The following is a 23619-nucleotide window of genomic DNA, read 5'->3' on the forward strand; positions in this document are numbered from 1 at the left end:
TTTGAACGATTTTCACAAAGTAAATATAATTGAGGCCTTGCTCTCTTTTTCTTTCTCTAACAGCATGGTGCTATTTGTTTAAATGGCCTTCGTGTTCCTTCACACACAACGTGTCTCTAAAATCAAACTCTATTTAACAAATTAATGCTTAAAATGTATGCCACGATTAGCTAAAAAAAAACAAAAAACAGCTGGAGTGGCTGTGCTAAAAAAGAAAATTTGCTGCCGCAGTTATTTAGTGAGAGCAACAATCTGCTTTGATTGCCTTCGCGCAATGTCCCTTTGGTGTTAAATGTTATACGCCTCCTTTTGTTTTTGCATGTTTGTTTAGCTTTTGTGCTTTTTGTTCAAATGAAATTAGCTCTGACATGCCTCCAAGCTATTTAAAAGTATTGGGTGAACATTGAACTGCAGTGAAATCCGACAGGTTCTTGTTGCCTCCGTAAAGACTTTTGTCTCTGTTCCAAACCTGATTTATATTGTTGGCAAACACTTCCCCACACACAAAGAAAGGGGACAAAAAATCTACAGCTTTCTTTAGTGTAGACTTGATTTTATTTGAAACCCTTCTGCTTCCACTCAAGATTAAATGCATTACTTTGTTATGACAGCTGAACCCTCCTGTGAAGCTGACTTGCACCGAGCAAATCCAAAAGTTTAGATTCTGAGGCAAACTACTTTGTGGTTGTAAGCAGGACCCATCTATTATTTGAATTAGGCTGCCTGGAGAAAAAAAACAAGTGTGGACAGCATTCAAGAAAGGAAAAAGTGAGGTAGGCATCTGCTCCAAATGTTTATACAACTTGTTACCATAAGGGGTGTGAATTGAACGGCTCCGAGGTGCTGCGAGCAAGAGAGATTTAAGGCTTAACAAATGAAATCAAACTGTCAGAAAACTGTTGCTCCTGGCCCATTAAATTAAGTGTTTGTTCATCAGCTGGCTGTATAACAACAACTTTTACAATCATGTCTAAACACACAATAAAGCACAAGCTTCTCTCAAAGGGAAAAGAGCTTAGCTCTCGCATATTGGAAGAAAATATTTCTTGCTGCTTTTGCTTTACCAAAAACGCACTCAGGAAATCGCTGTTGCAATAAATCTAGGATGACCCTGTCAAGGGTGATATTGTATTTCATTTCCTCCGAGTGAAGTACTGATCCTCGAGATTCATGTGACTCTGGCTCATTTCAATTTCATGTTCTCGCATGATTCAAAACTTTCCAGGTCCTCGGTTATTATTAAAACAGCATATTCTTGCGCAATGCTATCTGGAAATATATCTGTGGCTCTGTGCAGAAACGGAAAAGCTTCAGACATATTGCCAGAAAGCAGAACAGTCCTGGGGTTAAAATGTTTAAAAGAAGGATACAACTCATTTGATATGCGCCACCATGAGGAGTCATGAAATAGTGACTCTGCTAAGTCAAATTGGCAGGGGGAATGTGCTTAGAGCGCCTCCATGTTTTAATAAAAAATATCAATATTTGGCGCTAGTGTATCGATAATTTATTACAAGATAAAGTAGAACGATATTTTCCCGTATTGATATTTTGTCCCACTCCTAATTAGAAATAATAATAAAAAATTGTAAATGTGATGATTTATCTGTCTCCCTGTGGCAGCAAAGTCCATTCAATCCAGATGATAAACCCCTGCCTTATTCCTTGAGATACTTCCAGTTGGAGCAGAATTTTCACGCAAGACTGATATATATGATTTTTTTTTTCTTCCTCTTTGCTTGTTCTCACCACACAGATTGACCAGTCATCTGTGAATCTCCCATGGTTTAGCTGATAATTCATGATCGCCCTGCCATGGACCCGCAGTATTCAATATGAATTATAAAATGGCAAGCCAAGCATATCAATGGATGACAGACTGGATGTGTATGGCCCGGGGCCAGAGAGGAGTTAGAGCACAATAGCTTCCCCCATTCAGTCAACCCCAGGACTGGAAATGCCAGTGTGGCACGAGGGAGGGTCCTCCATCAGCACAATGTATGGCACTGCTTGAGACAAATGTTGTGCTGAGACGTATTGTTAACCTTTACAACCTTTTGGGGAGAAACACAAGCATGCTGGTATGTTCAACCGAGGAATATTTCACAATCCCCCTTAGAGAGAAATGTGTTATCCAGAACAGCGGGGGCTTAAAACTAACAGAAAAAACGCTGAGGGAAATCTTTTTTTAGGAATCTATTGCTCCTTTTTTCGCATTTTCCTTGTACATGATTCTTGTGTCTACTGACTTGATTATTCAAAAAACTGCATATTAATGTCCAACTGCTCCCTTTACACATACTGGAACACTTGCTAGGACCTAAACAAACACCGCCTCTTTACTCTGATCCCCGTCTCAGCAGATAGGACACAGACCGCTTCATCTTTTACATTTCCCTTTTGTATAACATTCAGATATGAAGGCCAAAGTGCCTGCTCTCCTTTTGGCATTTAAACACAACAGCCAACTAAAAGCATTGACACTAGACTTTACGGTATAATCCCCCCTAAATCTGGCTTTCTTTACTTTGAGGATTCAGATAACAGCTCCCATTCAGTCACAGTAGGTATGTGCCTGTGCACTTGCTCCACCTTTGTGGCTGTTTCCTTTGAATCCGGTTGTCTTTTTTCATATCTGCAGACTGGGCGGTCTGAAACATCTAAAACAAATCTGATACCTGCATGACCTAGTTTACTCGCGCAGGAGCGTCATTTTATAGATCTGTTATATAACGACACAAGGGTGAAGAAGAAATGCAGTATAAATATTGAGAACAAGAACTAGCTGATACAGAGACTTTTTTTTTTAAAAGCGTGCATGTAATTTTTTCTATGCACCATAATGGAACAAAATTAAAAAGACAAAAATTTGACATTAGATATCCAGTGCCTTCAAACCCAATTTTTGAACATATTTATGGTCATTTTAAAGCAATAGTCATTTAATACATTTACATTCTGTAATTATATATCTATATATTAGATTTACTTGTAAGTTTTCATTGTATGCGGTACAATGCAAAGGGAAATTCACAGGAAAACAAAACGTCAATTTAATTAAGTGTTACTGTTTTTACTCTCAACTCATTGATAACAACATCACTGTTTACTGTTGACTTTCTGTACATTGCTGCAAATACAATCCAAACAATTCCTACCTCTCATTAAAATTAATTCAACGGGAAAGGCACCGGGAGGCTTTTACAACAACATGTCATCACCTTTTAAGTTGATATTGTTCACAAACAATTGCTTATTTACATATCAAGCAGTTACAGAGCAACATTAGTATTAATTTGGAGTTTCTTTTTTTTTTTTTAACAGGTGAATGTAAGTCCAATATATATTCTCCTTTTTCTCTGTTTTTGGTCTTTATCAACTCCAGAGGCAATAAAAATGCTGCTCTTTAACTGCTTAACACTCCATATGTTCACCAGCTAGTTGTTAGTTGTCTGCTGTTTGGGGCTGAGCAGGTACTCTACAGTGGGTTAGAGAGCCTTTTCACCAATAACTGATGAAACCAGTGAACCAGTGTAACAAGGTTAAGTATGTGCCTACATGTTGAAGTATCCTTGAGCAAGATACTGAACCCCAAATGGCTCCCGATGCTGCGTTCATCGGTGTGTGAATGAATTCCCAATGGTGGCAGGTGGCACCAGTGTGCCCTGGTAGCCTCGGCCACCAGTATGAATGTGTGTGTGAATGGGTGAATGAGTGTAGTGTGTAGTGTAAAGCGCTTCGGATAAAAGCGATACACTGTAAAAAAAGATAAACAATAGCAACTCAATAAAATTGAGGCAACAGATTGCCCGCAATATTATTAATTAAATCTAACTACGTTACAAGTTGAGTTAATAACAACTTAACAGGAAGTGCCTGTCAATTAAAAACAGACTAATTCTATTGTGTTGGATTCATTCAAAATTCTCTTGATTTAGAATTACATACACATAAAGATTATATTTAATGTGATCAAAATAAGTAGATTCCATCTCAAATCATTTTTAAGTTAAGTTACTTAAACAACTGCCTCAAAATAAAGGACACATTTATATCTAAAACATTTTATCAAATTTATCAAGGAAAATGAAATGACTACAGAATAATTTATTACAGTGTATAAAAGTGCACTCCATTTACCATTTACCATTTATATAGCAATTTTGTATGCAACAGAGTGAAATATTTAGTTGTGGTTTATTAAATTATCATTACTCAAAATCTGTGTATATAGTTATTACTTAACGTGTTAGGCCTCCAGAGTCAGAATGTGGAAGTTATTGATTCAGTTCCTGTACCCTCGGGGTCATTTTGGTGCGTCAACTTGGATATTGTGTCATCACGTTAACCTCTCCCCTCTGTGCTTCAGGGGAGAGTTGAGCTGCAGTTTGTTTGTGAATATTGACATATTTTTGTACCTTTAATTTGTTTAGGAGCTGAAGTTGAGGGCGTCATTGCTAACTGGAGGAAACTGACTATCAAGTTTCATAAAACCGAGGGGAGCTTCAGATTGTGTGTGATAATTCATCTGTAAGCTCATCTATGACTCTTTTACATTATTTGATACATTATTAATCCAAAATATTGATTTTAGCTACTTTCAGGGAGTTCAAAGTTAAAGATGTTTTTGAAGTGGGGTTGTATGACCCACTTCTCATCAGCCAGTGTATTACTTTTAATACACAGTCACTCATAAAGTTGGAATGAAATATTTTCTACCTCTTTCCTTGAAATGATTGTGATTGTCTGAAAACAAAATTATTCCAACTACAGGTGACGGTGTCGATGTCATCCATAAAAATCTGTGTTTTAAAAGGGTTAAAAGTTACTTCTGATTGCCTAAAGTCACACAATAACACTAACTAACTAACCGATCGAAGCAGCAGTAGACCAGCAACTCGTGTTCTGCAAGGTAAAATTACTGTTTTTGTCATTGGAGTCTGGCAGCTTTGAAGAGAGCCCCCCCCAACCCCAAAATTATATTATGGTAATTGTTATGTGGCTGAAATACATTCCTGCTTCTTCAAACTCAATGTGTGCTGATTGCCTCTACTGTAGTAACACACTGACTATAAATAAGTACCTCATAAAACCCCATTTCAATAAATCTGAACTGTCCCTTTAACTGAATGCCTGCAAGCAGTTAATTCCTTTTCGTTTTGCACAGATGGATAAAGTTTGTCAAAACAGAAGAACGACCGATGTTCATTCTTCCAGCTGGCTGGGGAAGTCAATACTATGTCAATGAGCATTTCAAAGCTTGAGGAATGTTTTGGGTGAAAGCGATAACCTGATTATACTCTCTCCTGGTGAGGGACAGGAGGCAATTATCAAGCAGAGTTTGTGTTGCTGGCACATATGATGGAAGCGTAGATCATAAGCGCCGGGATGCCGGCCCTCAGGCTGGACAGGCTGAAGGTGAGTGGCATGTGGATGGAATCAGATATTATTTTCAGACACACACACACACACACACACACACACACACACACACACACACACACACACACACACACACACACATTCCTATATTGATGGATGGGCAAATATGCATTCTTCTGGCTGAAACCGAAAACCTGGACATTCTGCATACCAAAGCAGTATTTCTCTAAAAAAAAAAATCCAATAGGACCATTCAACTTTGTTTCTAAGCCAGGCCAAATCAGAGGGCAATTCTTCAAATGCCACAGTAAGACTCTTCTATATTATCTAAAATTGCTAATCTACAAAAAAATGCATCTCTGCTTGACAGACTGCAGGGATAGCCTGCTCCATAGCAATCCGTCTTTGTTAACAAATTGTACAGCACAGCCAGACCTAAAATAAAACTGGAAAAGAAATCTATCACAGAACAAAACAGCAAGGGGGAGAAAAAGGGCAAAATCCAAATTGAAAAGGAAGCCCCAAAACAATGTGCTTCAACTGTCTATCTGTAATCAATGCTTGGCACACAAGCATGTGATTTTGGGTTACTTTGTTTCCTGGTACAATGGGACTGAAAGGGGGAAAAATGTAATGATCATCATTAAGCAGACATACCAGCATCAGTGGTTTTGATGGGCATGTAACAGACGGGAGTGTTTTGTGACAATACTTGTAATTACAGCCAAATGTACTGATCAAAAGTGAGAGAAGGAAGCAAAGAAGAGCCTTGGGATGTCATTGCACACAATTAAAAACACTGACATATACATTCCCAGTTTCTGAGTCTGGCGCTTAATCAAATGCTGCTTTAAATGATAAAAAAAAATTCTATTCAGTGCCTCTCCAGTGTCTCAGTGTACACTCCATTTGTTACAAAGCTCGATGTGCAGAAAAGATGCATTATTAACCTTTAGGGGAAGGTCTCCTACACAAAGTCTGAGTGGAATGTGTCAGTGAAAGTGTCCATGGGTTAGTCGGTATATTGTGCTTTGAACTGAATGAGTTCAATACAAAATGTTTGAAACACCTTTTTCACACTCCAAGGTTAAAACTACTTAAGAAGAAACTATTATCACTCAATAAATAACGCGTACTAATAAATTCAAAACATTCATAAGATGAATAATAAGTGGCTTCTTGAAAGGTTGACCAGAATCACATTAACACCTCCTGCCACGTAACTCCATGGTAACTCACCTTGCGAGCAGTGAAAGCAAAAGAGAAGGAGCAAGAGGCTGCGGAACATCGGACACCTCCACAGTGCAGAGGCCATTGTGCGCTGTATGTAGACGATCCAGGGAGCCTTCTGGCTAATAATAGTGGTTCAGTGTGTTGCAGTGGGAGAGCAGAAAGCTGGAGTGATGTCAACGATCAGTGGTTCTCAGAGAAGCATCACCAGTCATCTTCTCATCTGGAAGAAAGAGAGGGGATAAGAGCATAAAAACGGAGGAAATGAAGGGTTATCAAAAGTATCATTACAGCACACACAGGTGAGACATTTTATCTGGATTCTACATGCAGGGTTCGCATTGGAGCACTTTTCAAGCACTCTCCAGTTACCTAAATCACACATTTTCCCCTCTTGAAAGCTTTATCGGCACACCTTTTTTCAATAAATATTGACACTTTTTTATTTTACTTGCTGTTTATATTATCTTATTTTACTTTCTCTTTCACATCTGTTGTGAAACGCCAAGAAACAACAAACAAATACGATGATGGGACACTTAATTTCAAATATTAATAACGTTTTGGTCTTTTCTATGAATGATCGTGTTTTCAAACATCTTGAAAATCAAGGAATATATTCAAATTCAAGTACATTCTTAACCTTCATAACATACGTTTCAAGACTTTGTGAGCATTGTAATTTTATCTTTTATAGTCATTTTATCTTTTATAGAACTTTTAAAGCTGCAATGAAAATCAACTTTTTCTATGTAGATGGTGCACCTAGTTTATATTGTATGGTTCTGCAGGGATGCTAAAATTACTGCTTTCTTATACAGAGAATGTGGAAAATAATCTCAGATTATTGTACATGATTCGCTCACTGGCCACTTCATGTGCGCCTGTGCAACTGCTTGTAAACGCAATATCTAATCAGCCAATCACATGGCAGCAACTCAATGCATTTAGACATGTAGACATGGTGAAGACGAGCTGCTGAAGTTCAAAGCGAGCATCAGAATGAAGAGGAAAGGTGATTAAAGTGACTTTGAACGTGGCATGGTTGTTGGTGGCAGCTGCTCTGAGTATTACAGAAACAGCTGATTTACTGGGATTTTCATGCACGACCATCTCTAGGGTTTACAGAGGATGATCCGAAAAAGAGAAAATATCCAGTGGTGAAGAAAATGTCTTGTTGATGCCAGAGGTCAGAGGAGAATGGCCAGATTGATTTGAGATGATAGAAAGGCAACAATAACTAAAATAACCACTCGTTATAACCAAGGTATGCAAAAGATCAACTCTGAACCTAAATGCACCACACATCCAACCTTGAAACAGAAGACCAACCACCACTTTATTAGGTACACCTTGTTAGCTAATAAAGTGTGTGTAGATACAAAGCATAACATTATAAACCAGTTCTGGAAATGAAAACTAATAAAATAAAGAATAAATAAAATGAATAGAGAAATAAACATGAGTTCGGTATTATTACATTTCTGACCATTTAAATAAAGACTAAATAAAAATATAATAAATAGATATCACCCTTTTTAAATCATCTAGGCACATTTTTTGGCATTATTTGTTTGGTAAAAAAAATATTATTTCCACACACATCGAACAACATAAATGGCAATACAGATAGATACCGATATTAGGAATGCACCAATCCGACTTTTCAGCCCCCATACCGATGAAAGGTAGTCAAACACAAACATGCACACTCTGAAAACAGCATTCTGACTGCTGTTTGATTGAATAAACAAAAACATTTTTCAGAAGTTTTACAAAAATAATCAAACTTTATTCTCAAATGTTTATGATGGCTTTGACATGAAAACAAAGCAGACAGGGAGCCTGGTTGTCGACACTTATTCACCGCTCGACGACGTGTTACAACACAATGTTTACACTGCCTCATTCTCCCACTCTTCCCCGTTGCACCTTCCCCATTTACTCCTGGATCCCCGCGGGAGAAAGCTTGTCGCTCCGGTAACACGTTCACACAGGACGCCATTAGAGACACAGCTGCTTTGAGAGCTACTTTTGTCTCCTTCCTTAACAAAGCAAAAACAGCCCTTTGTCTGCAAAAGCAGCAAAAGGTTAGAGCCTGAGACGGACTAACACATCAGACAGATAAGCTGCTTACCAAAGTCAAACACCGAGGAGGGATGTGTGGTGTCATATGTGAAATGCCACACACACAAACACACACTCATACTCACATATGCATGCCTGTACAAACATATAACATATGACATGCACAAGCCTGCAGATAGGGACATCATGCAGGGATAGCATACACACACCCACACAAACACACACACACACTTTTAATCTTGTTTATTCCCCAAGAGGTTGCTATCCAGCATCTCCCCAATGCGCTCACACACACACACACACACACACACACACACACACACACTTATCCTCATAGTAAACAGGATCGGTCACTTGGTAGCCGTCGCTATGCAAAGGCGAGTGAATGTTTCCCGTCTCTGAATGCTGCTCCGCCACAGCCACTCGTCAACTACCCTGATTATTTTATAATGAACCTAAATTTGAGCAGCACAGCAGTCAGCTCTGATCGCTCTCCACGCCTCACTAATGCGCCTGGATATTTTTGGCAACATGAGAACCCACAAAACATGGGAAGCTTTCACATTAGCATACTGAGTAATAATTTAAGTCACTATGGGATTCTTTCTACACATGACCAATGCCTGGTCGGAGGATAATAGCTGCAAAAAAAGCCCGAAAGATCAGCACCTAGCAGCCTGAGAGCGTTTATTTTCATTTGAGGTCACCCTGGCCGAGCAGATTTGCAGCACATTCTGTGCCAAGGAAACACACATACAGCTAACTTATAATTTATCAGTTAAACTTGGGTAGTTTTTTATAGGGATTGTGGTTTTATTTGTCTTCCAGTTGTTTATCTGGCAGTGGCGCTGAACCAGATCAGATAAGGTTGAATTGGAGTGTGCAAGCTCTCCTGTGCGGGAAGTCTTGCTACGCTTCTTCTGAAGCTGCTCACACCCTTCTAACAAGACTGCCACCAGTTCAATATTGGGCAGAACACTAACCCTCCAGAGACACACGTGACTTCTTCCTCAGCCATTTATCTTCCGCAAATATGAGGTCTGGGGCCATGGGGTAACCATAATAGCGGCTGACAGGAGGAGATTGGAAACTGTTGGGGGGACATCCCCCTGCCCTTCTGGCCTGCTGGGCCTGCTGAGCCACTCAGCCCCTCCAGACACCAGGGAGCGAGAGCCTGCCAGGCCTCGTGGATGCAGACTTGCCCTCACCACCCCGGGGTTCTTTCTCCTGATCAGCCGTCGCCCCGCTGAGTAACATGTCTCCTTTCTCCCTTAAGCTGGTGGAGCACACAGCCATGCTCATCTTCCTAAAAACACTGTTTTGTTTGGTGGGATTTCTGCACTGAATCGGTCCGGACTTGAGATAAAAGGATTAGGCGATTAACATTAAGATGCTTTACACAAGCACTGACAGACGTATCATAATTTCACATCAGGGGACAGCGAGACGATGGTTGTGGGGGGGGCTAAGATGTTGTCAAGCAGAAAATGATTTTAAGAGGTAAGTGAGGCATCGTTAACCCCTCAGAGATTGCGCTGAAGAATTATCTACAGCCCCCCACCCCCCCATGAAGCCTGGGAATTGAGGTTACTTGTGTCTCGGCCAGCGATTTTTGCATAATGATCACCATGTTCCACTGAGGCAGTGCATGTAAAAAAAGGCACACAGTTATGACTAACTGTCACCACCTACACTAAATCTAATGAGCTCAAACATTTAATATACACCAGAAGACCACTGACTAAATAAAAGTTATTCATTTTCATCTGTGCCTTCAGCTCCTCTTGCTAAAATAACAGAAGTATATATATTCCCTCAGGTTTTCTCTCTCTATTAACAGTATGTCTTTCTGGAAACAAGACCAAAAAAAAAACCCACCAATGAAATGAAAAATGATAGGCAAACAGTCACGACATCTGTTTTTCTTTTGTCTGCCATGCATACACAGCAGAAACCCAAGGAGAGAAATCTATCATCAGTTAAGATAATGGAGAGAATCACAGTCCACAGCCAATTCCTCACATCGGCCTGATAGAAATAATAAGCAAGCATTTAAAAGAGGACGGCAAGCAATTAAAACATAATTAAAATAAATGGATAGAAGGAGACAGCCCACATGTCTTCACATGAAATACAAGGCAGTGTGCAACAGCCGGCTGAATGAATGTGAGTCTCCTTTGACAAAGCTTGTGTCTGCCTCACTCAAACTGGAGAGGCGTCCAGTGAAAGAGCGAGTGAGAGAAGGGGGGAGTTCGGGAGTTTCTAAGACGGGAGGGACTAAATGGATGGGAGAGGGAGAGCAGAGGAGGAGAAGAATGGAAAGGGGAGAAAGAAAGGGGCGGTAGGGTCACCGCGGAGGATTGACAGCCTGTGAGTATGGCCTGACCTCCTGGGTTCGCCTCCAAGTTTTCTCCACAGGCTTAGAGAAGACAAAAATAAAGCTCAGGAATGTTAATTTATTTTCAATTGTCAACGCCGAGAGGAGAGAGATAAAGAGTGCATACATACATATCAAGTAAGACTGGAACAAAACTAATGCGCAAGTCCAAGTGTAAGCTGAGTGAAATAGAGATGTTGAGCAGGATCTTGCCAACACAATGATTCTTCTTCCACTCTTTGAATAACTACTAATTTGGAGAACTTTCTGCCCCGCCCCCATGCCCTACATTCAGGGCAAAAAAAAGACACACATGTGAGAGGGGAATTTCAAACATCAGAAAATGGTTGATGGGCTAGAAGTGGGAGACGGGAACCACAGGAACTAAGAAAACACAGCCTCCAGACACTTTTTTTCTGTCCTTGGTGCACCCTGATGTTCCCAAGGAACTCTTTTGTCATGACAGTCCTGTCAGGGCTGCGCTTTGAACCCCTACAGGGACATGATGTCATTTCCTTGGCTCCACCAGAGATGTCGAGAAGTTGCCATCATCTGCCAGAGAACAGAGATGGGCTGACACGGAGCTCAGTCTGCAGAGTGTGTTTTCTCAACACAGAGCTGATAAGATAAACAGGTTGTAAACTGTGGTTTACAGCTGCACACGCTGAAATAATAAAGGGTAGCACGTTCTATGACGCCCATGTCTATTGTGCATTACAATGCTTATAGCACTGTAAAATTATCCTTGTAAGCAGTCAGAAATATTCAGAATGTTTTATAGCAATAATCATCTCACAATATAAAGCATCTAAAATAACTTGTAAGGTCAAGTATAATAATACTTTTTTTTCCAAGAATCATAGTGTTCTATAATTGTAATAGTTTTAATACATATCAATCTTTTAATAATGCATTATAATCACTGTTATAACCCTTAGGGCACTATAAGTGTGTTTTTACTGCTTTATTGGCTTGCCAAAACAATGAGAGCGACCCCACGGTTTATATATATATATATATATATATATATATATATATATATATATATATATATATATATATATATATATATATAGTCATACAGTGTTATAAGTAGATTATAATGTATTATATGTATGTTGACTTCAAAGAGCAAAACAATTCTAAACAAACCTATTTTTATGTTTTTTTAAGTAGAGTTGCTTATATTAGGCAATTCATCAATAAACAACTATTCTGACAGCCTAATTAATTTGTCGTTTTGGGTCATATTTTTTAAGTAGAATTTCACTGGTTCTTTTCTCCTCAATTATGAACATTTCCTGGTCTTTTAGTTTAACAAATATATATAAGTGAGGGTAAACTGTTCATAGGTAAAACTAATAGAAAATATGAAAAATGATGAAAATTTTAAATAAAATTGTGGTGAAAATTTTTTTTCTTCTTCTTTTTCTCACTATTTTTGGTTCAACTGATTAACTCAGAAAATTCTTCTTTTTACTTGAGAGCAACAAAATATCCTAAGCAAACCTTTTTAGTCAGTCACGAGTACATTATAGTTACAGTTTGTATAGTCATTGATGTAGTGTATCGCCTGGTTTGCTCTGGAGGTGTAACTAACAGTTATTTTCAATATGGGTTGATTATTTTAGAAATTTAGAAAAAAAAATAGTAAAAATGTCAAGAAACAGTTTCTCAAAGTCCAAGGTGACTTATTCAAATGTCTTGTTTGAGTCCACAAACTAAAATATATCCAGCTTACTAATTAAAAATGGGGAAACCAATAAATACTTTGAAATATTTAAACATTTGGAACCTGAGCGAAGGCTGGAGCCACTTATTTATTCAACAGTTGTGGAGTAATTTTTTTTTTAATTTGCTTGAATGTTTTGGGGACTCATTTTGAGGAAATGTAGTTTTGGATTACCTTCTATGAGCCACTGTGAGCTACTCATCCCATCATAATTACGGCTTGGTTCAGTGCCTGTAAATATTTTATGTGTCAACAGCTGTTTATAAGACAGTTAATAGATCACAGAACTTCTTACATCTTCTGTTTAGGTGTGGGTCAGAATGACTTCCTGCATCATTCAAATATGCAAAACTCTAATTCAAGGCACTCAAATTGCAGCTTTTATGTCTTCTTTTGTTTTCAGGATAAATGGCTCTACATTAAAAGGAAGACCTCTGAAAAGAAAATATGCTTTTAAGTTGAAATGTTCTTCAGTGGAGCTCAAAAAGCACAAAGAGAAAAGCCCCTGAAAGGTGCAATGCTTCACTATTTTATTGAGAGAGAGCACAACAGTTGGTGTGTTCAGCAGCTCTCGGCCAAATGATTGAGGCAGTAGATAAGATAGAGTGCCAGCGGGCAGATGGACGTAGTGAAACAGAGAGGGGTGAGCAAAGAAGCTTAGTAAAGTGAGGAGAACAAAGAAGACCCAGACTGAACAACCAGGTTAGTGTCAAGCAAAATGAAGAGAGGATGGCGTGTAGTCTTCAGTAAAGAGCTGTGTGGAGGAGCCGCACTTGAACAAAAGTGTAAAAGTGGATGTTTCTGTCAAGGTTTGTAGTTGAAATCACCTGTCAAAGAAAAAAATGAAACTGGCCACTTTTATTATCTCAATCCTCGTCATCCATCAATAGCAATATTAACTGAAAGGCTGCAACTTATAACTATTCACTATTAATTCATCTTTTGTTTTTTGTACAGTTCATCGATTGATTGCTTTTTCTATAAAATGTCAGAAAATTGAGTCCAACGTGATGCAAAATCATCCAAAATATTCACTTCAGTATAACTGAGGCAGTGATTTTTTTTGTTGTTTTTTGTTGCTATTTTCACTTCAAAAAGCTTTTAAATGATTGTCGGAAAGGTTTAAGTTTGAATTTTCTTTTTATTCTTTGATTTGAACCCAAAATTCTGCTGGCGGGTTTAAAGGGTATTTTTATTTAATTACACCATAGCCGGAAAACTGTAAAAACAGAAATTATTGTTGAGTTTCAAATGTCTGACCATCCTTGAACTAATGGGTGACAAATGTTTTTGTCAGGAAAAAAATAACAATATTTAAGCTTAAAATAGTGATATTTTATCAAAGTCACTTTATTCTACGTGTCATTTAAAATGTCACCCAATATAAACAGTTTGCACTTACCAGATTCTGTAAAAACATTAAATTCTGCGCTTCTTGGCACAACTGGGAAGCCATCAATGACTTGGCTGAGACTGACGGTCATGTGACAAAAATTTACATAACAAATATTCAGTGAAATTTGGACTGAACTGCAGGCTGTTCAAACAGAGAAAATAGGGCAGAACAAAAGAGGCTGTAAAAATGTAAATACTTCAATATGTATAATCAATATTGGTAACACTTGGAAAATGTTTTATATATAGATTCAATTTTTTCCCTTTGTAAAATAAATGATCAAAGAAATTCAAAATAAATGTGTCAGAAGCAATAAAAAAACACCATGAAACTGCTTGGGGTTTCGAGGGTTAATATAAAAATTGTGTCAGCTCTGATATGAACATATAATAATTATTTTTCAGCTTTTCAATCTAGACATACTGAATGAAACCAACTGCCTGCTGTTTTATCCAGATAGATTCTCCTCCTCAACATTTTGCAAACGTTACCCTGGCTTATTGACACCATATGTATTCTGCAGATAAATAAATGAAATACTTATTTGAAAATGTGTGAGGGAAAAAATGAATAAAATGTCTGTTTCGTTCTCTAATAAACGGCTCAGTGGCCAATCCTGCTTGGCATTGAAATGAATAGGCTGACCTCAGAGCAGTTGGTTAAGCAGTGGGGTCACCGGAGAGGAGCAGGGAACAGCTCGACTCTGACTTGTAAAAGAGCGTTTTCTCCTTTTCAATCCGTCTCTTCATAAATGCACTGACAGCCTCACTTCTCGCCTCCTCCACGCATAATTCTAGCACTCCCTACACAAACACACCCACACACACACTGCTCACCTCCAGCTCTCTCCAATGTTAAAAACACATTTTTACAAGAGAAAGCATGATTGGCCTGGCAGCGTCACCCCTCACCCAAACTCACAACAAATCCATTCACTCCTTCAACACATTTCCAGCAGGTGATGTGTTGATGTTCACACCTTCTGGGGGGAAAATGCATCGACACCATGTTAAATTTTTACACACTGTAGCGCCATTTAGAGCGGATTAGTTTTCAGCGAAATGTACGTAAAGTTACTGCTAATGCATAACACGTGTGATGTTAATGAACAACATGCAGGCGAGGAGAAATGTGTGTAATCAGTCTCCAGCATTACAAAACTCCATTCATGTGGTTCCATCGGAGCAAAAATTCATCATAATAATCAAACATAATTTCCGCAACTGACAGCAGAATTGTTTAAACGATGACAAAACAGAAAAAGGAGAAGAAAAGTTGCATCTGGCCCCGAGTGATGTCAGTTTAGGGTAAAAGCCAGAGGGGAGTGCAGAGTCCCTCTCCCCCCCGCCAAAGTAAATTACACATTATTTGCAAACTATCTCGGGGTTGTCATTTCGGATAGAGCTAGTTGAGGTTTTATCAGAGGTTTTTTGGGAGGTCCCAGATTTAGACGGTCGCTAAAATCCGCACAACTTACTGACATGGCAGGATTCAGATGGGACTCAAATTTACAGACATGCTCCAATTTTCGATTACATTTCCCCTCCCATTCCCCCCTCCGTAAAACTAATCCCATCCAAATGGGGCTCACAACAAAGTGGTACAATGACAAAGTGACACGTTTGTTGCCATAAGCGAAGAGCAGTTAGTTTTTTTTAATAGGAAATATATGCAAATTGAGCAAACACCATTAATCCTTCAGGGGAGCAAGTATTTGGTGTTGAAACCGAAAAACTAATTTGATTTGGTTTCAGAAGTGGATGAAAACAGTGGTGCTATGTCCAGCTTCTATATATTCATATACATTTTAGAAATGAACACCTTATTCTGTTTTGTAATCATCATTAATATACTAATGTGACTGAAAATCCCATTTAGCTTTTGCTGATAAGAACCTCATTCACAGAGTTAAAAGCTTAGTTGATTGACAGAAAATGAACTATTTTGATAATTATTTTGTTATAAATTGCTTCGAATTGACCACAAATTCCAACTTGAAAAATTGAGGATTTGCTGTTTGTTTTTTCTTGTCTTTTTATATTTTCTCTCTGGGTTGGAGACCGAGTATGTCATCTGACTGGGACCCATAGACTTTTTTTTTTCTTTTTTTAACCTTATTAAACAAGGAATTTTCTCAAGGATTAAATCTATTTTATGAGGGAGACCTGGCCAAGGCAGCACACCATTACAAGGTCACAGACATTATAAAATAACATTTAAAAAGAAAATAAGCTGTGGATGAATCACTTAAAAAAAACAACTGTTTTTTCTGATCTGAAAACACACCAAGTAGTTGTTGACCTATGTTACGAAGAACTTCTTTCCACCTGAAGCACCTGGAACACGCTTCTCAGCAGCAGGGAAAGCTTTGTTGCAATTTCATGATAGCATTGTTTTTTTAATATTGTCAGTGACCCAAATGTAAATTTAATTTAAAAAAGATAGGAGGAGTGTGCAGTATATTTTCCAACTTTGATTTGTGCCTGCACTCTTCCTATTAGGCTGCAGGTACAAACTCCACCAATCAGAGAGTCTCATTGTCTCTCGTCACCATTTGTAGAGTTTTAAAAATTAAACACTTTATCTTTATCTCTATATAAAACTCATGCAGCACCTACTTCAAATCACTGAGCTCTAGCAGCAGTGCAAGCACCTCCATTCTCTCCTTCAGCCACACAGCTGTTATGTTAATGTCTTGTGTTATAGAGTGAGACTTTATTTTTAATCACAAGAACATTAACTGTTAATCAGACAATTTACATCACTCAAACAAGCTGCTACATCTCTCCTGACACCCTGATTTACACTTCATGCACGGCGCATCTTATTGATTTAGGAGCTATCTAAACTTATATGGTTCCTTTCAGCTGGAAACAATTTAGTGACGATGACAACTTCATGGCTCGCTTCACGTACACGGATACATCCATCCCTCCCCCCGGTTTCATCACTTTCTGTGGTGAATTCATTGTAAAGTTTAAAGTTTTGTCCAAGTTAAAGCACATTTTTGTCCCAAATCCAGTCTGCTTTGCATTACCAATGCATGGTCAGCACATGGGCTGCATTCTAACTCAGCACAGTTTGTGTGGTCTCCTTTCACTCAGGGGCTTTAGTGACTGACATGCATTAATTCGCCTTAATTCAAGGCTGAAATGTTCACTCTGAAGCAAAGCGACAATACCGAGTTGTTGCCTGAGTGTTACGCTTGTACACAAAATCATCAAGGGACAATTAGTTAAATAAAGTAAGCACAAGTTTGTTATGTGAAGTTAGAAAACACACAGTGGCACAAATCACTTTATACAAGGGTTGAAATCATTAGCACAATATGAATATTTCCCTCATATTAAACTATACATTTATATTCAAAGTACCATGAATAAGCTCTTTTTAAACAAAAACAGATTATAACCACTACAGAGAGATGATATATTGTATTATATTGTAATCATTTTGGCCCAATGTTCTGATTAAACACCCAGTGCAAAATTATTTCAAAATGCATGGAAAATAATGCAGAGCTGAATCAATTAAAATTGATTAGTCAATTGACAGAGCATTAGTCTGCAACTATTTTGATGATTGCTTCTTTTTCTCTATTTCATATGATTGTGAACTAAATATTTTTGGATTTCGGTATGTGAGGTCGAGTGTGGAGTATTTGGCTGAGTTGGCAGTTCAGCGTGTAATGTATTTCTGTAAAAATCATTTGGATGGGGAGGAATGGTGCTGGGTAGTGAACCAAGTAGAAAAGAAAAGGTATCAAATGTAGAGCCCGGCCGATATGGGACTTTTGAAGCCTATGGTGATACTGATTTTAGACGGGAAAAATTAATGCACAGCAGATATGGCAGATATATTAATTATTTTCAAGCTGGAATGAAAATACACATTTTTTATATGGATTATGCACCAATTTTTCACCACTATGCAAAACCAAGAGGGCTACTTTCTCAAACATAAAACTTCATTAAATAATATTTAACAAAGTTATAAATTATGCAAACAATGTATTACATTCTCAGCCAATTCTATAAACGACAACTGAGAAAATAAAGAATAAATAGCTCAAGAAATATTATTACAATTCAGTGTCAATCAATTGCTGACTATTTAAAAAAAAAAGGAATTTTAAAAAATCATGTAAAGCAACGTTTTCTGCATTATATAATAATATAATGATATTCCGATAATATCTGTCAACTCATATATCTGTCAGACTCTAATCAAATTAAGTACTCTATTGGTATCAGTATCACATTAAGAGCACTGGTATCGTCATATTTTTTTAACAATACATAGCTTTATGATTTATAAACCAAAAAAGTTAAACTGTTCAATTGTGAAAATAACTGCAAATTCACTTATAACAAATAAAATCATTAGCTGTAGCACTAAAATAAGCAAAAGTTTGCTAAAATCCATTCACTGTGCTACAAGATCATATATGACATCCTCACATGTGAAAAACCAAAACATGCACTACTGTTTTTGATAGTTTTGAATTAGAACGTGCTCATATTTGTTAATGTGGAAAAAGGGATCACGATATGCAACAATAGAATTCACTATATTCAATATGTTAGAATATATTGCTATAGTATGCATTTTTATCAGTTTGCCCTGTCAATAAAATAAGTTCATTAAGTATTTTAAAGAAATGTAACTCTAAAGATCAGTGTGATCCGACGATCCGAACAAGAGGCAGGTGTGACTACAGTTTCTACAAGTGTGTAATTTTCTTGGAGAGGTAAAGTCTCTGCTTGTGTGAGAGCTGAGGGAGGTGGAAATCGACTCCACACTTTGCTCTGCAGGATTTCCCTTGATGTTAAATACTGTTTGGATCCAGCGACCGGGGAAACCATACCGGGACTTTGATTTAATTCATGAAAACCCACTGCAAAACACGGTGCTGCTACAGTGGTCCTGTAAAATTGTCTCATATACCTTGGCCATTACACGATGGCGCCGAGTAATCGTCAGTCCTAATGAGTCCCAAGAGATAGCTGCCAATGCTATTATGGACCCACCACCGTGTTTAACAGTCGACCACAGACTTCTTTTTTTTGGCAGGTAAACTCATCAGGATGCAGCAAAAAAAGTACACTGAACACTCAACATCATCCTAATGTTTCTGTTTTTTGCAAAAAAACAAAACAAAAAAATTGCTCTTCTTCTTCTTCTTTTCTATTCTTTTCTTCTTTAACATATAGCACTGCTGTAGCGATGACAGTTAGCTCTTGAAGTTATGTACTTACTTGATTCCTGTGGTCTATGTCTAGTACTTTCAGGTTGAATGCACTTATTGTAAGTCGCTTTGGACAAAAGCGTCTGCTAAATGACATGTAATGTAATGTAATGTAATGATTTTTGCTTTAAAAAACAAGTAAGTTAATGTATCTTATGTTGGTGTCTTGGCCTTGGCAGAAAGTGTTTTCTAAAGAGCCTCCTCATCATCAATACCTGCTTTGTAAAGGCAGCGATATTCAGCTGAGGGTGTTTTATTGTGTTTAATAGCTACTCAGTTGCCATCGAAGCTTTCCCAGATTTGCACTTTTCTTCAGTTATTTGATTTTAAAAGTTTGTAAGTGTGATAATAGCATTCATTTAAGGGTAGTTAGAATTTTCTTTTAGCTCTGTTAAACCAATCTACCAAACTGTCTACCGATTCGCTAACCGCTAACTTTGTCTGCTGGGCATTTGGTGCATTTTGTAGCTTTTTGACTAAAAACAACAACACAGTTTTTGCTCGACTGCTTGTGCTTAGACAACATTTCACATTTATTTCACATTTCTATGAAAAATAGATCTGTAAAAGAATTATATTCATCTGTAAATCAAAAAGAGCATTGGTGTCAAAACTCCAGTAAGTCAGTACTCATTAAAACAAATACCTAGCACTATGTTGCCATAATTTCTGTTTACCGTTTCCAGCACCACCTTAAATTATTTTTAGCTTTTGTGGCTGATACACCTGCAATCCAAGCAATCTCTGTCTGGAAGTGGTAGTTGCATCATTTCAGTTTTAAAAGTGGTGATTAACCTTTTTTTTTTTTTTGAAGCGGCCACACAGCTGATAATTCAACTTGATAACAGTCGCTACAGAAGCAACTGAAATTCACTTGAATTACAATAAAGAAAAGAGTGAAGGAGAATATAATGCCAGTGTGTACTCTGATTTGGGAATTGGGTCACGTTAAAAATATTCTATGAAAGACTGAAGGACAACAGGGAAAGGACATTAAGTTCACAGATGCGCTCCATGTCGTGGTTCATGTATTTTGGGTTGTAATTACCACAGAACACCGGAAGGCCTGGCCTGGAAGCTGAACTTGATTCAAACATTTTAATCGTAATTAAATTTGTCAAAACATTATTAAAAATGCTTTATAATCTAATATGCATTTTTAATCTAATAGCATTTATTAGAAGCAGATGATTCTGAATTACTGCTCTAATTAGAAAAATCCTTTTGTAGACATACAGTATTTCACCAGGGCTTAAAATATCAAGCTAGTGTCATTTAGCCATATTGTCCTGCTCTACAGTTTGGCTGTATTGAGCTGGAAATGAGCCATGGACTTAATATGCACACACGCGCTGTAGGCCTGGATGGGTTTTGTGCTTGTTTTCAATACAAAGTCGTTTATCTAAGTATTGGTTTCTATTAATTTGTCCACCCACTCTTTCTGTTCTTTTGGAAACAAAGACACAGGCATCAATCTGCTGCATTTCCAGTGGGAAATGGGAACTGGTCCTACTTGTTTTTCTTGTTTCTTTGCACATAATTACTTTCCTGTTCTCTTCCTTTCTCCGCACTGACAGTCTCAGTGTTATTATTTAAGACTTACTACCCCTGATTCAGCTGTAAAGCACTTCATTTTCATTTTGAAAGATGGACCTCTGCAGGTTCACTGGTGAGCTTAAAATGTCTCTTCCTTCGTGGCAGTTAGACTCTCCCCTGCTGTGAAAGAAAAAGCTGAAAACATACTTTTCATAAGGGCTCCTCACTGACCCAACCTGAGCTTTAAGAAGACAGAAAGGACAGAAATACAACATAATTAAACAACATAGCCTCTAAACAACTAGAAAATAAGTTTACAGACATTTGGGTCCAATCTTTACAGACACATTGTCCAGACTTCATGTCTTAAATGCACCAAATCTGTGAGATTTATTGACAAAAAACAGGCTGTCCACATCTCTAAATGAATGTTAAAATGGAGTCCAGAATGTAGCTTAAAGGACAATACCGCTGAATTTTGGCGTGCCAAATTATACGCTTTACCAGCATTTCCACAACGTTTTTCTGCTCGCTCTATTGTAATGCAAACTGGAGGGCCATACGAGTGCAGAGAGACTGAATTGGAACAATGATGAAAGTGCATGCTATAAGAATCAGGACAGCTGTCAGGGTGTACGGGCGTACATTTAGTGGTGAAGGACAGATTTTACTGAGACGCAGCTATGTGTGTATGCTGAGGGAGTCGCTCTGTGTGTGCAGCTTGTTTCACTGTTTGCCATTCAGGGTCAAAGCAGCAGCTCAAACCTTGTTTAAAAACAGATTAGACTTTTGTCTTTGGTTTCCTCCTTCAAAAAATGTTCATAAATACTGTTTGGGCTACCTTGAACCATGGACGGAGTAATACAAAGACTATATTTAAAAAATGTCCTTTACCTCTAATTCTGAATGAGTTTGCTTTTGGTTCAGCAATACAACTTGAACTGCTCTATAACAGCAGACCAGTTAAGTCGCTAAAGGGTTGCAACTTACAATTATTTTCATTATTGATTACTCTGTTGATCATTTTATGGTTAATTGACTCATATTTTACTATATAAAAGATCGTAAAACTGACATACGGCTGTTTCAACTTCCCACAGCCCGATGTTACTTCTTTTTATTGCTCGAGTTGCCCGGCCAACTGTCTAAATCTCGAAGATATTCAGTTTACAGTGATATAAAACAGAGAAAATCCATCCACACGCCAGAGAATTTGTGGTGTTTTTACTTTAAAAACTGACCTAAACAATTAATAGATTATCAAATTAGGGGTGGGAATCACAAATCACAATTCGATAATATGGCACTTTTAAAAATGTTGCAATATTTCTGACTAATAAGTTAAAGTTTTTTAGTCCGTTCATCTCACTCCAACCATTTTTATTGCAGCGAAATGGGACGGTGAAGCAGAGAGAACGACTACACGTAAAAAAAATAAATAAAAAAAAAGGAACTGTTGGTATCATAATCCACATAACCAAATAAAATTGAACAATAAAGGTTGTCAAAAGTATTGATACTTCTACTATGTATTTAAAACGATAAAATCTCTTTTAAAAATATACAGTCAAGTTTTCAACCCTGCGCAAATGAAACCTTCAAATACAGACAAATACATACAAATACAAATGTGTTCAGAGATGCTTTCTCTACCGTTGTTACTAAAAAATTTAAAAATTGACCATGTCGCCCAGCCCTAATTTCTCCTCTAGTGGCTAAAAAGTTTAACTGTCCACTCAAATGCTTAAAATTCACCTGACAGCTTCACATCCCATTACTGTCTGAACATCCTGTTTTAACAAAAGGACCTAACTTAAATCATTTGTCTGTATAAAATAAGCAAGCAGAGCCAGAGTACTGCCACCTAAACCAACAAATATAAGCAACAAACACACAGCCACCATACCATACTCAATGCTTCAAAAACAGAGAAAATGCTTCTGTAGATGCAACGCTTTTCTCTGCTGCCAAGTTTCCCTTGTGCTGTGAGGCTTAGCCCAACAGTAGTGTAAAGGATGCATGCTTCTTTTATTTTATTTTCAGCCCCCCGCCTCCGTTTTTTTTCTCCTCCAGTACATCATTCCTTTGGGTGTTTGTGTGGTGTCCCTTAGTTACCGGATAAGAGACCCAGCAGCTCAGAGAGTTAAAAGCCTGCCCTGTCCCACTCATACGAACAAGACCATCAATAATTCACCCTCATCGGGAAGCATTATCTAACAGCCTTATAAAAATTTAAAGATGGTGGGTGACAACACGGAACCATGAAGAAAGTGCTCCGTAAGAGGACACTCCAGGTGGCAACAATGTTGGCAACAGATATGTTAAAGTGGAAGCAGAGTGAAGACGTTGTGTCAGCCGGCCCTGTGAGGCTGATTTAACCATTACACATAAAAGACAGACGCCTCTCTGAATTAAGGGAAAGTCAACAAGAAGACACATCTCCCCTCGCCTGCACCGGCCCCTGTGTGCACTGTGTGTGTGTGTGTGTGTGTGTGTGTGTGTGTGTGTGCGTGTGTGTGTGTGTGTGTGTGAGTGTGAGTGCAGCACAGAGGTGGAAGCATTTGCTCGGCTGTATTAACGCCCAGGCTCATTCTCATTGACAGTGAAATCCCTCTAAGCCTAGATCAATT

The 23619-nt window shown here is 38.0% G+C and overlaps 1 protein-coding gene across 9 annotated transcripts in view; it reads right to left on the reverse strand.

Annotated features, from left to right (window-relative positions):
- The window catches only part of LOC131979746 (adhesion G protein-coupled receptor L2-like), a 141146-nt gene that overhangs the window by 70273 nt on the left and 47254 nt on the right, over positions 1-23619 (reverse strand). For all 9 annotated transcript variants that reach the window (XM_059343750.1, XM_059343754.1, XM_059343752.1 and 6 more), the window contains exon 2: positions 6622-6835. In XM_059343750.1, coding sequence (XP_059199733.1) covers positions 6622-6697 — 76 coding nt within the window. In that variant the 5' untranslated portion in view covers positions 6698-6835. The remainder of the gene's footprint in view (positions 1-6621; positions 6836-23619) is intronic.

The sequence above is a fragment of the Centropristis striata genome, chromosome 11 (assembly GCF_030273125.1).
Source record: "Centropristis striata isolate RG_2023a ecotype Rhode Island chromosome 11, C.striata_1.0, whole genome shotgun sequence".
NCBI lineage: Eukaryota > Metazoa > Chordata > Actinopteri > Perciformes > Serranidae > Centropristis > Centropristis striata.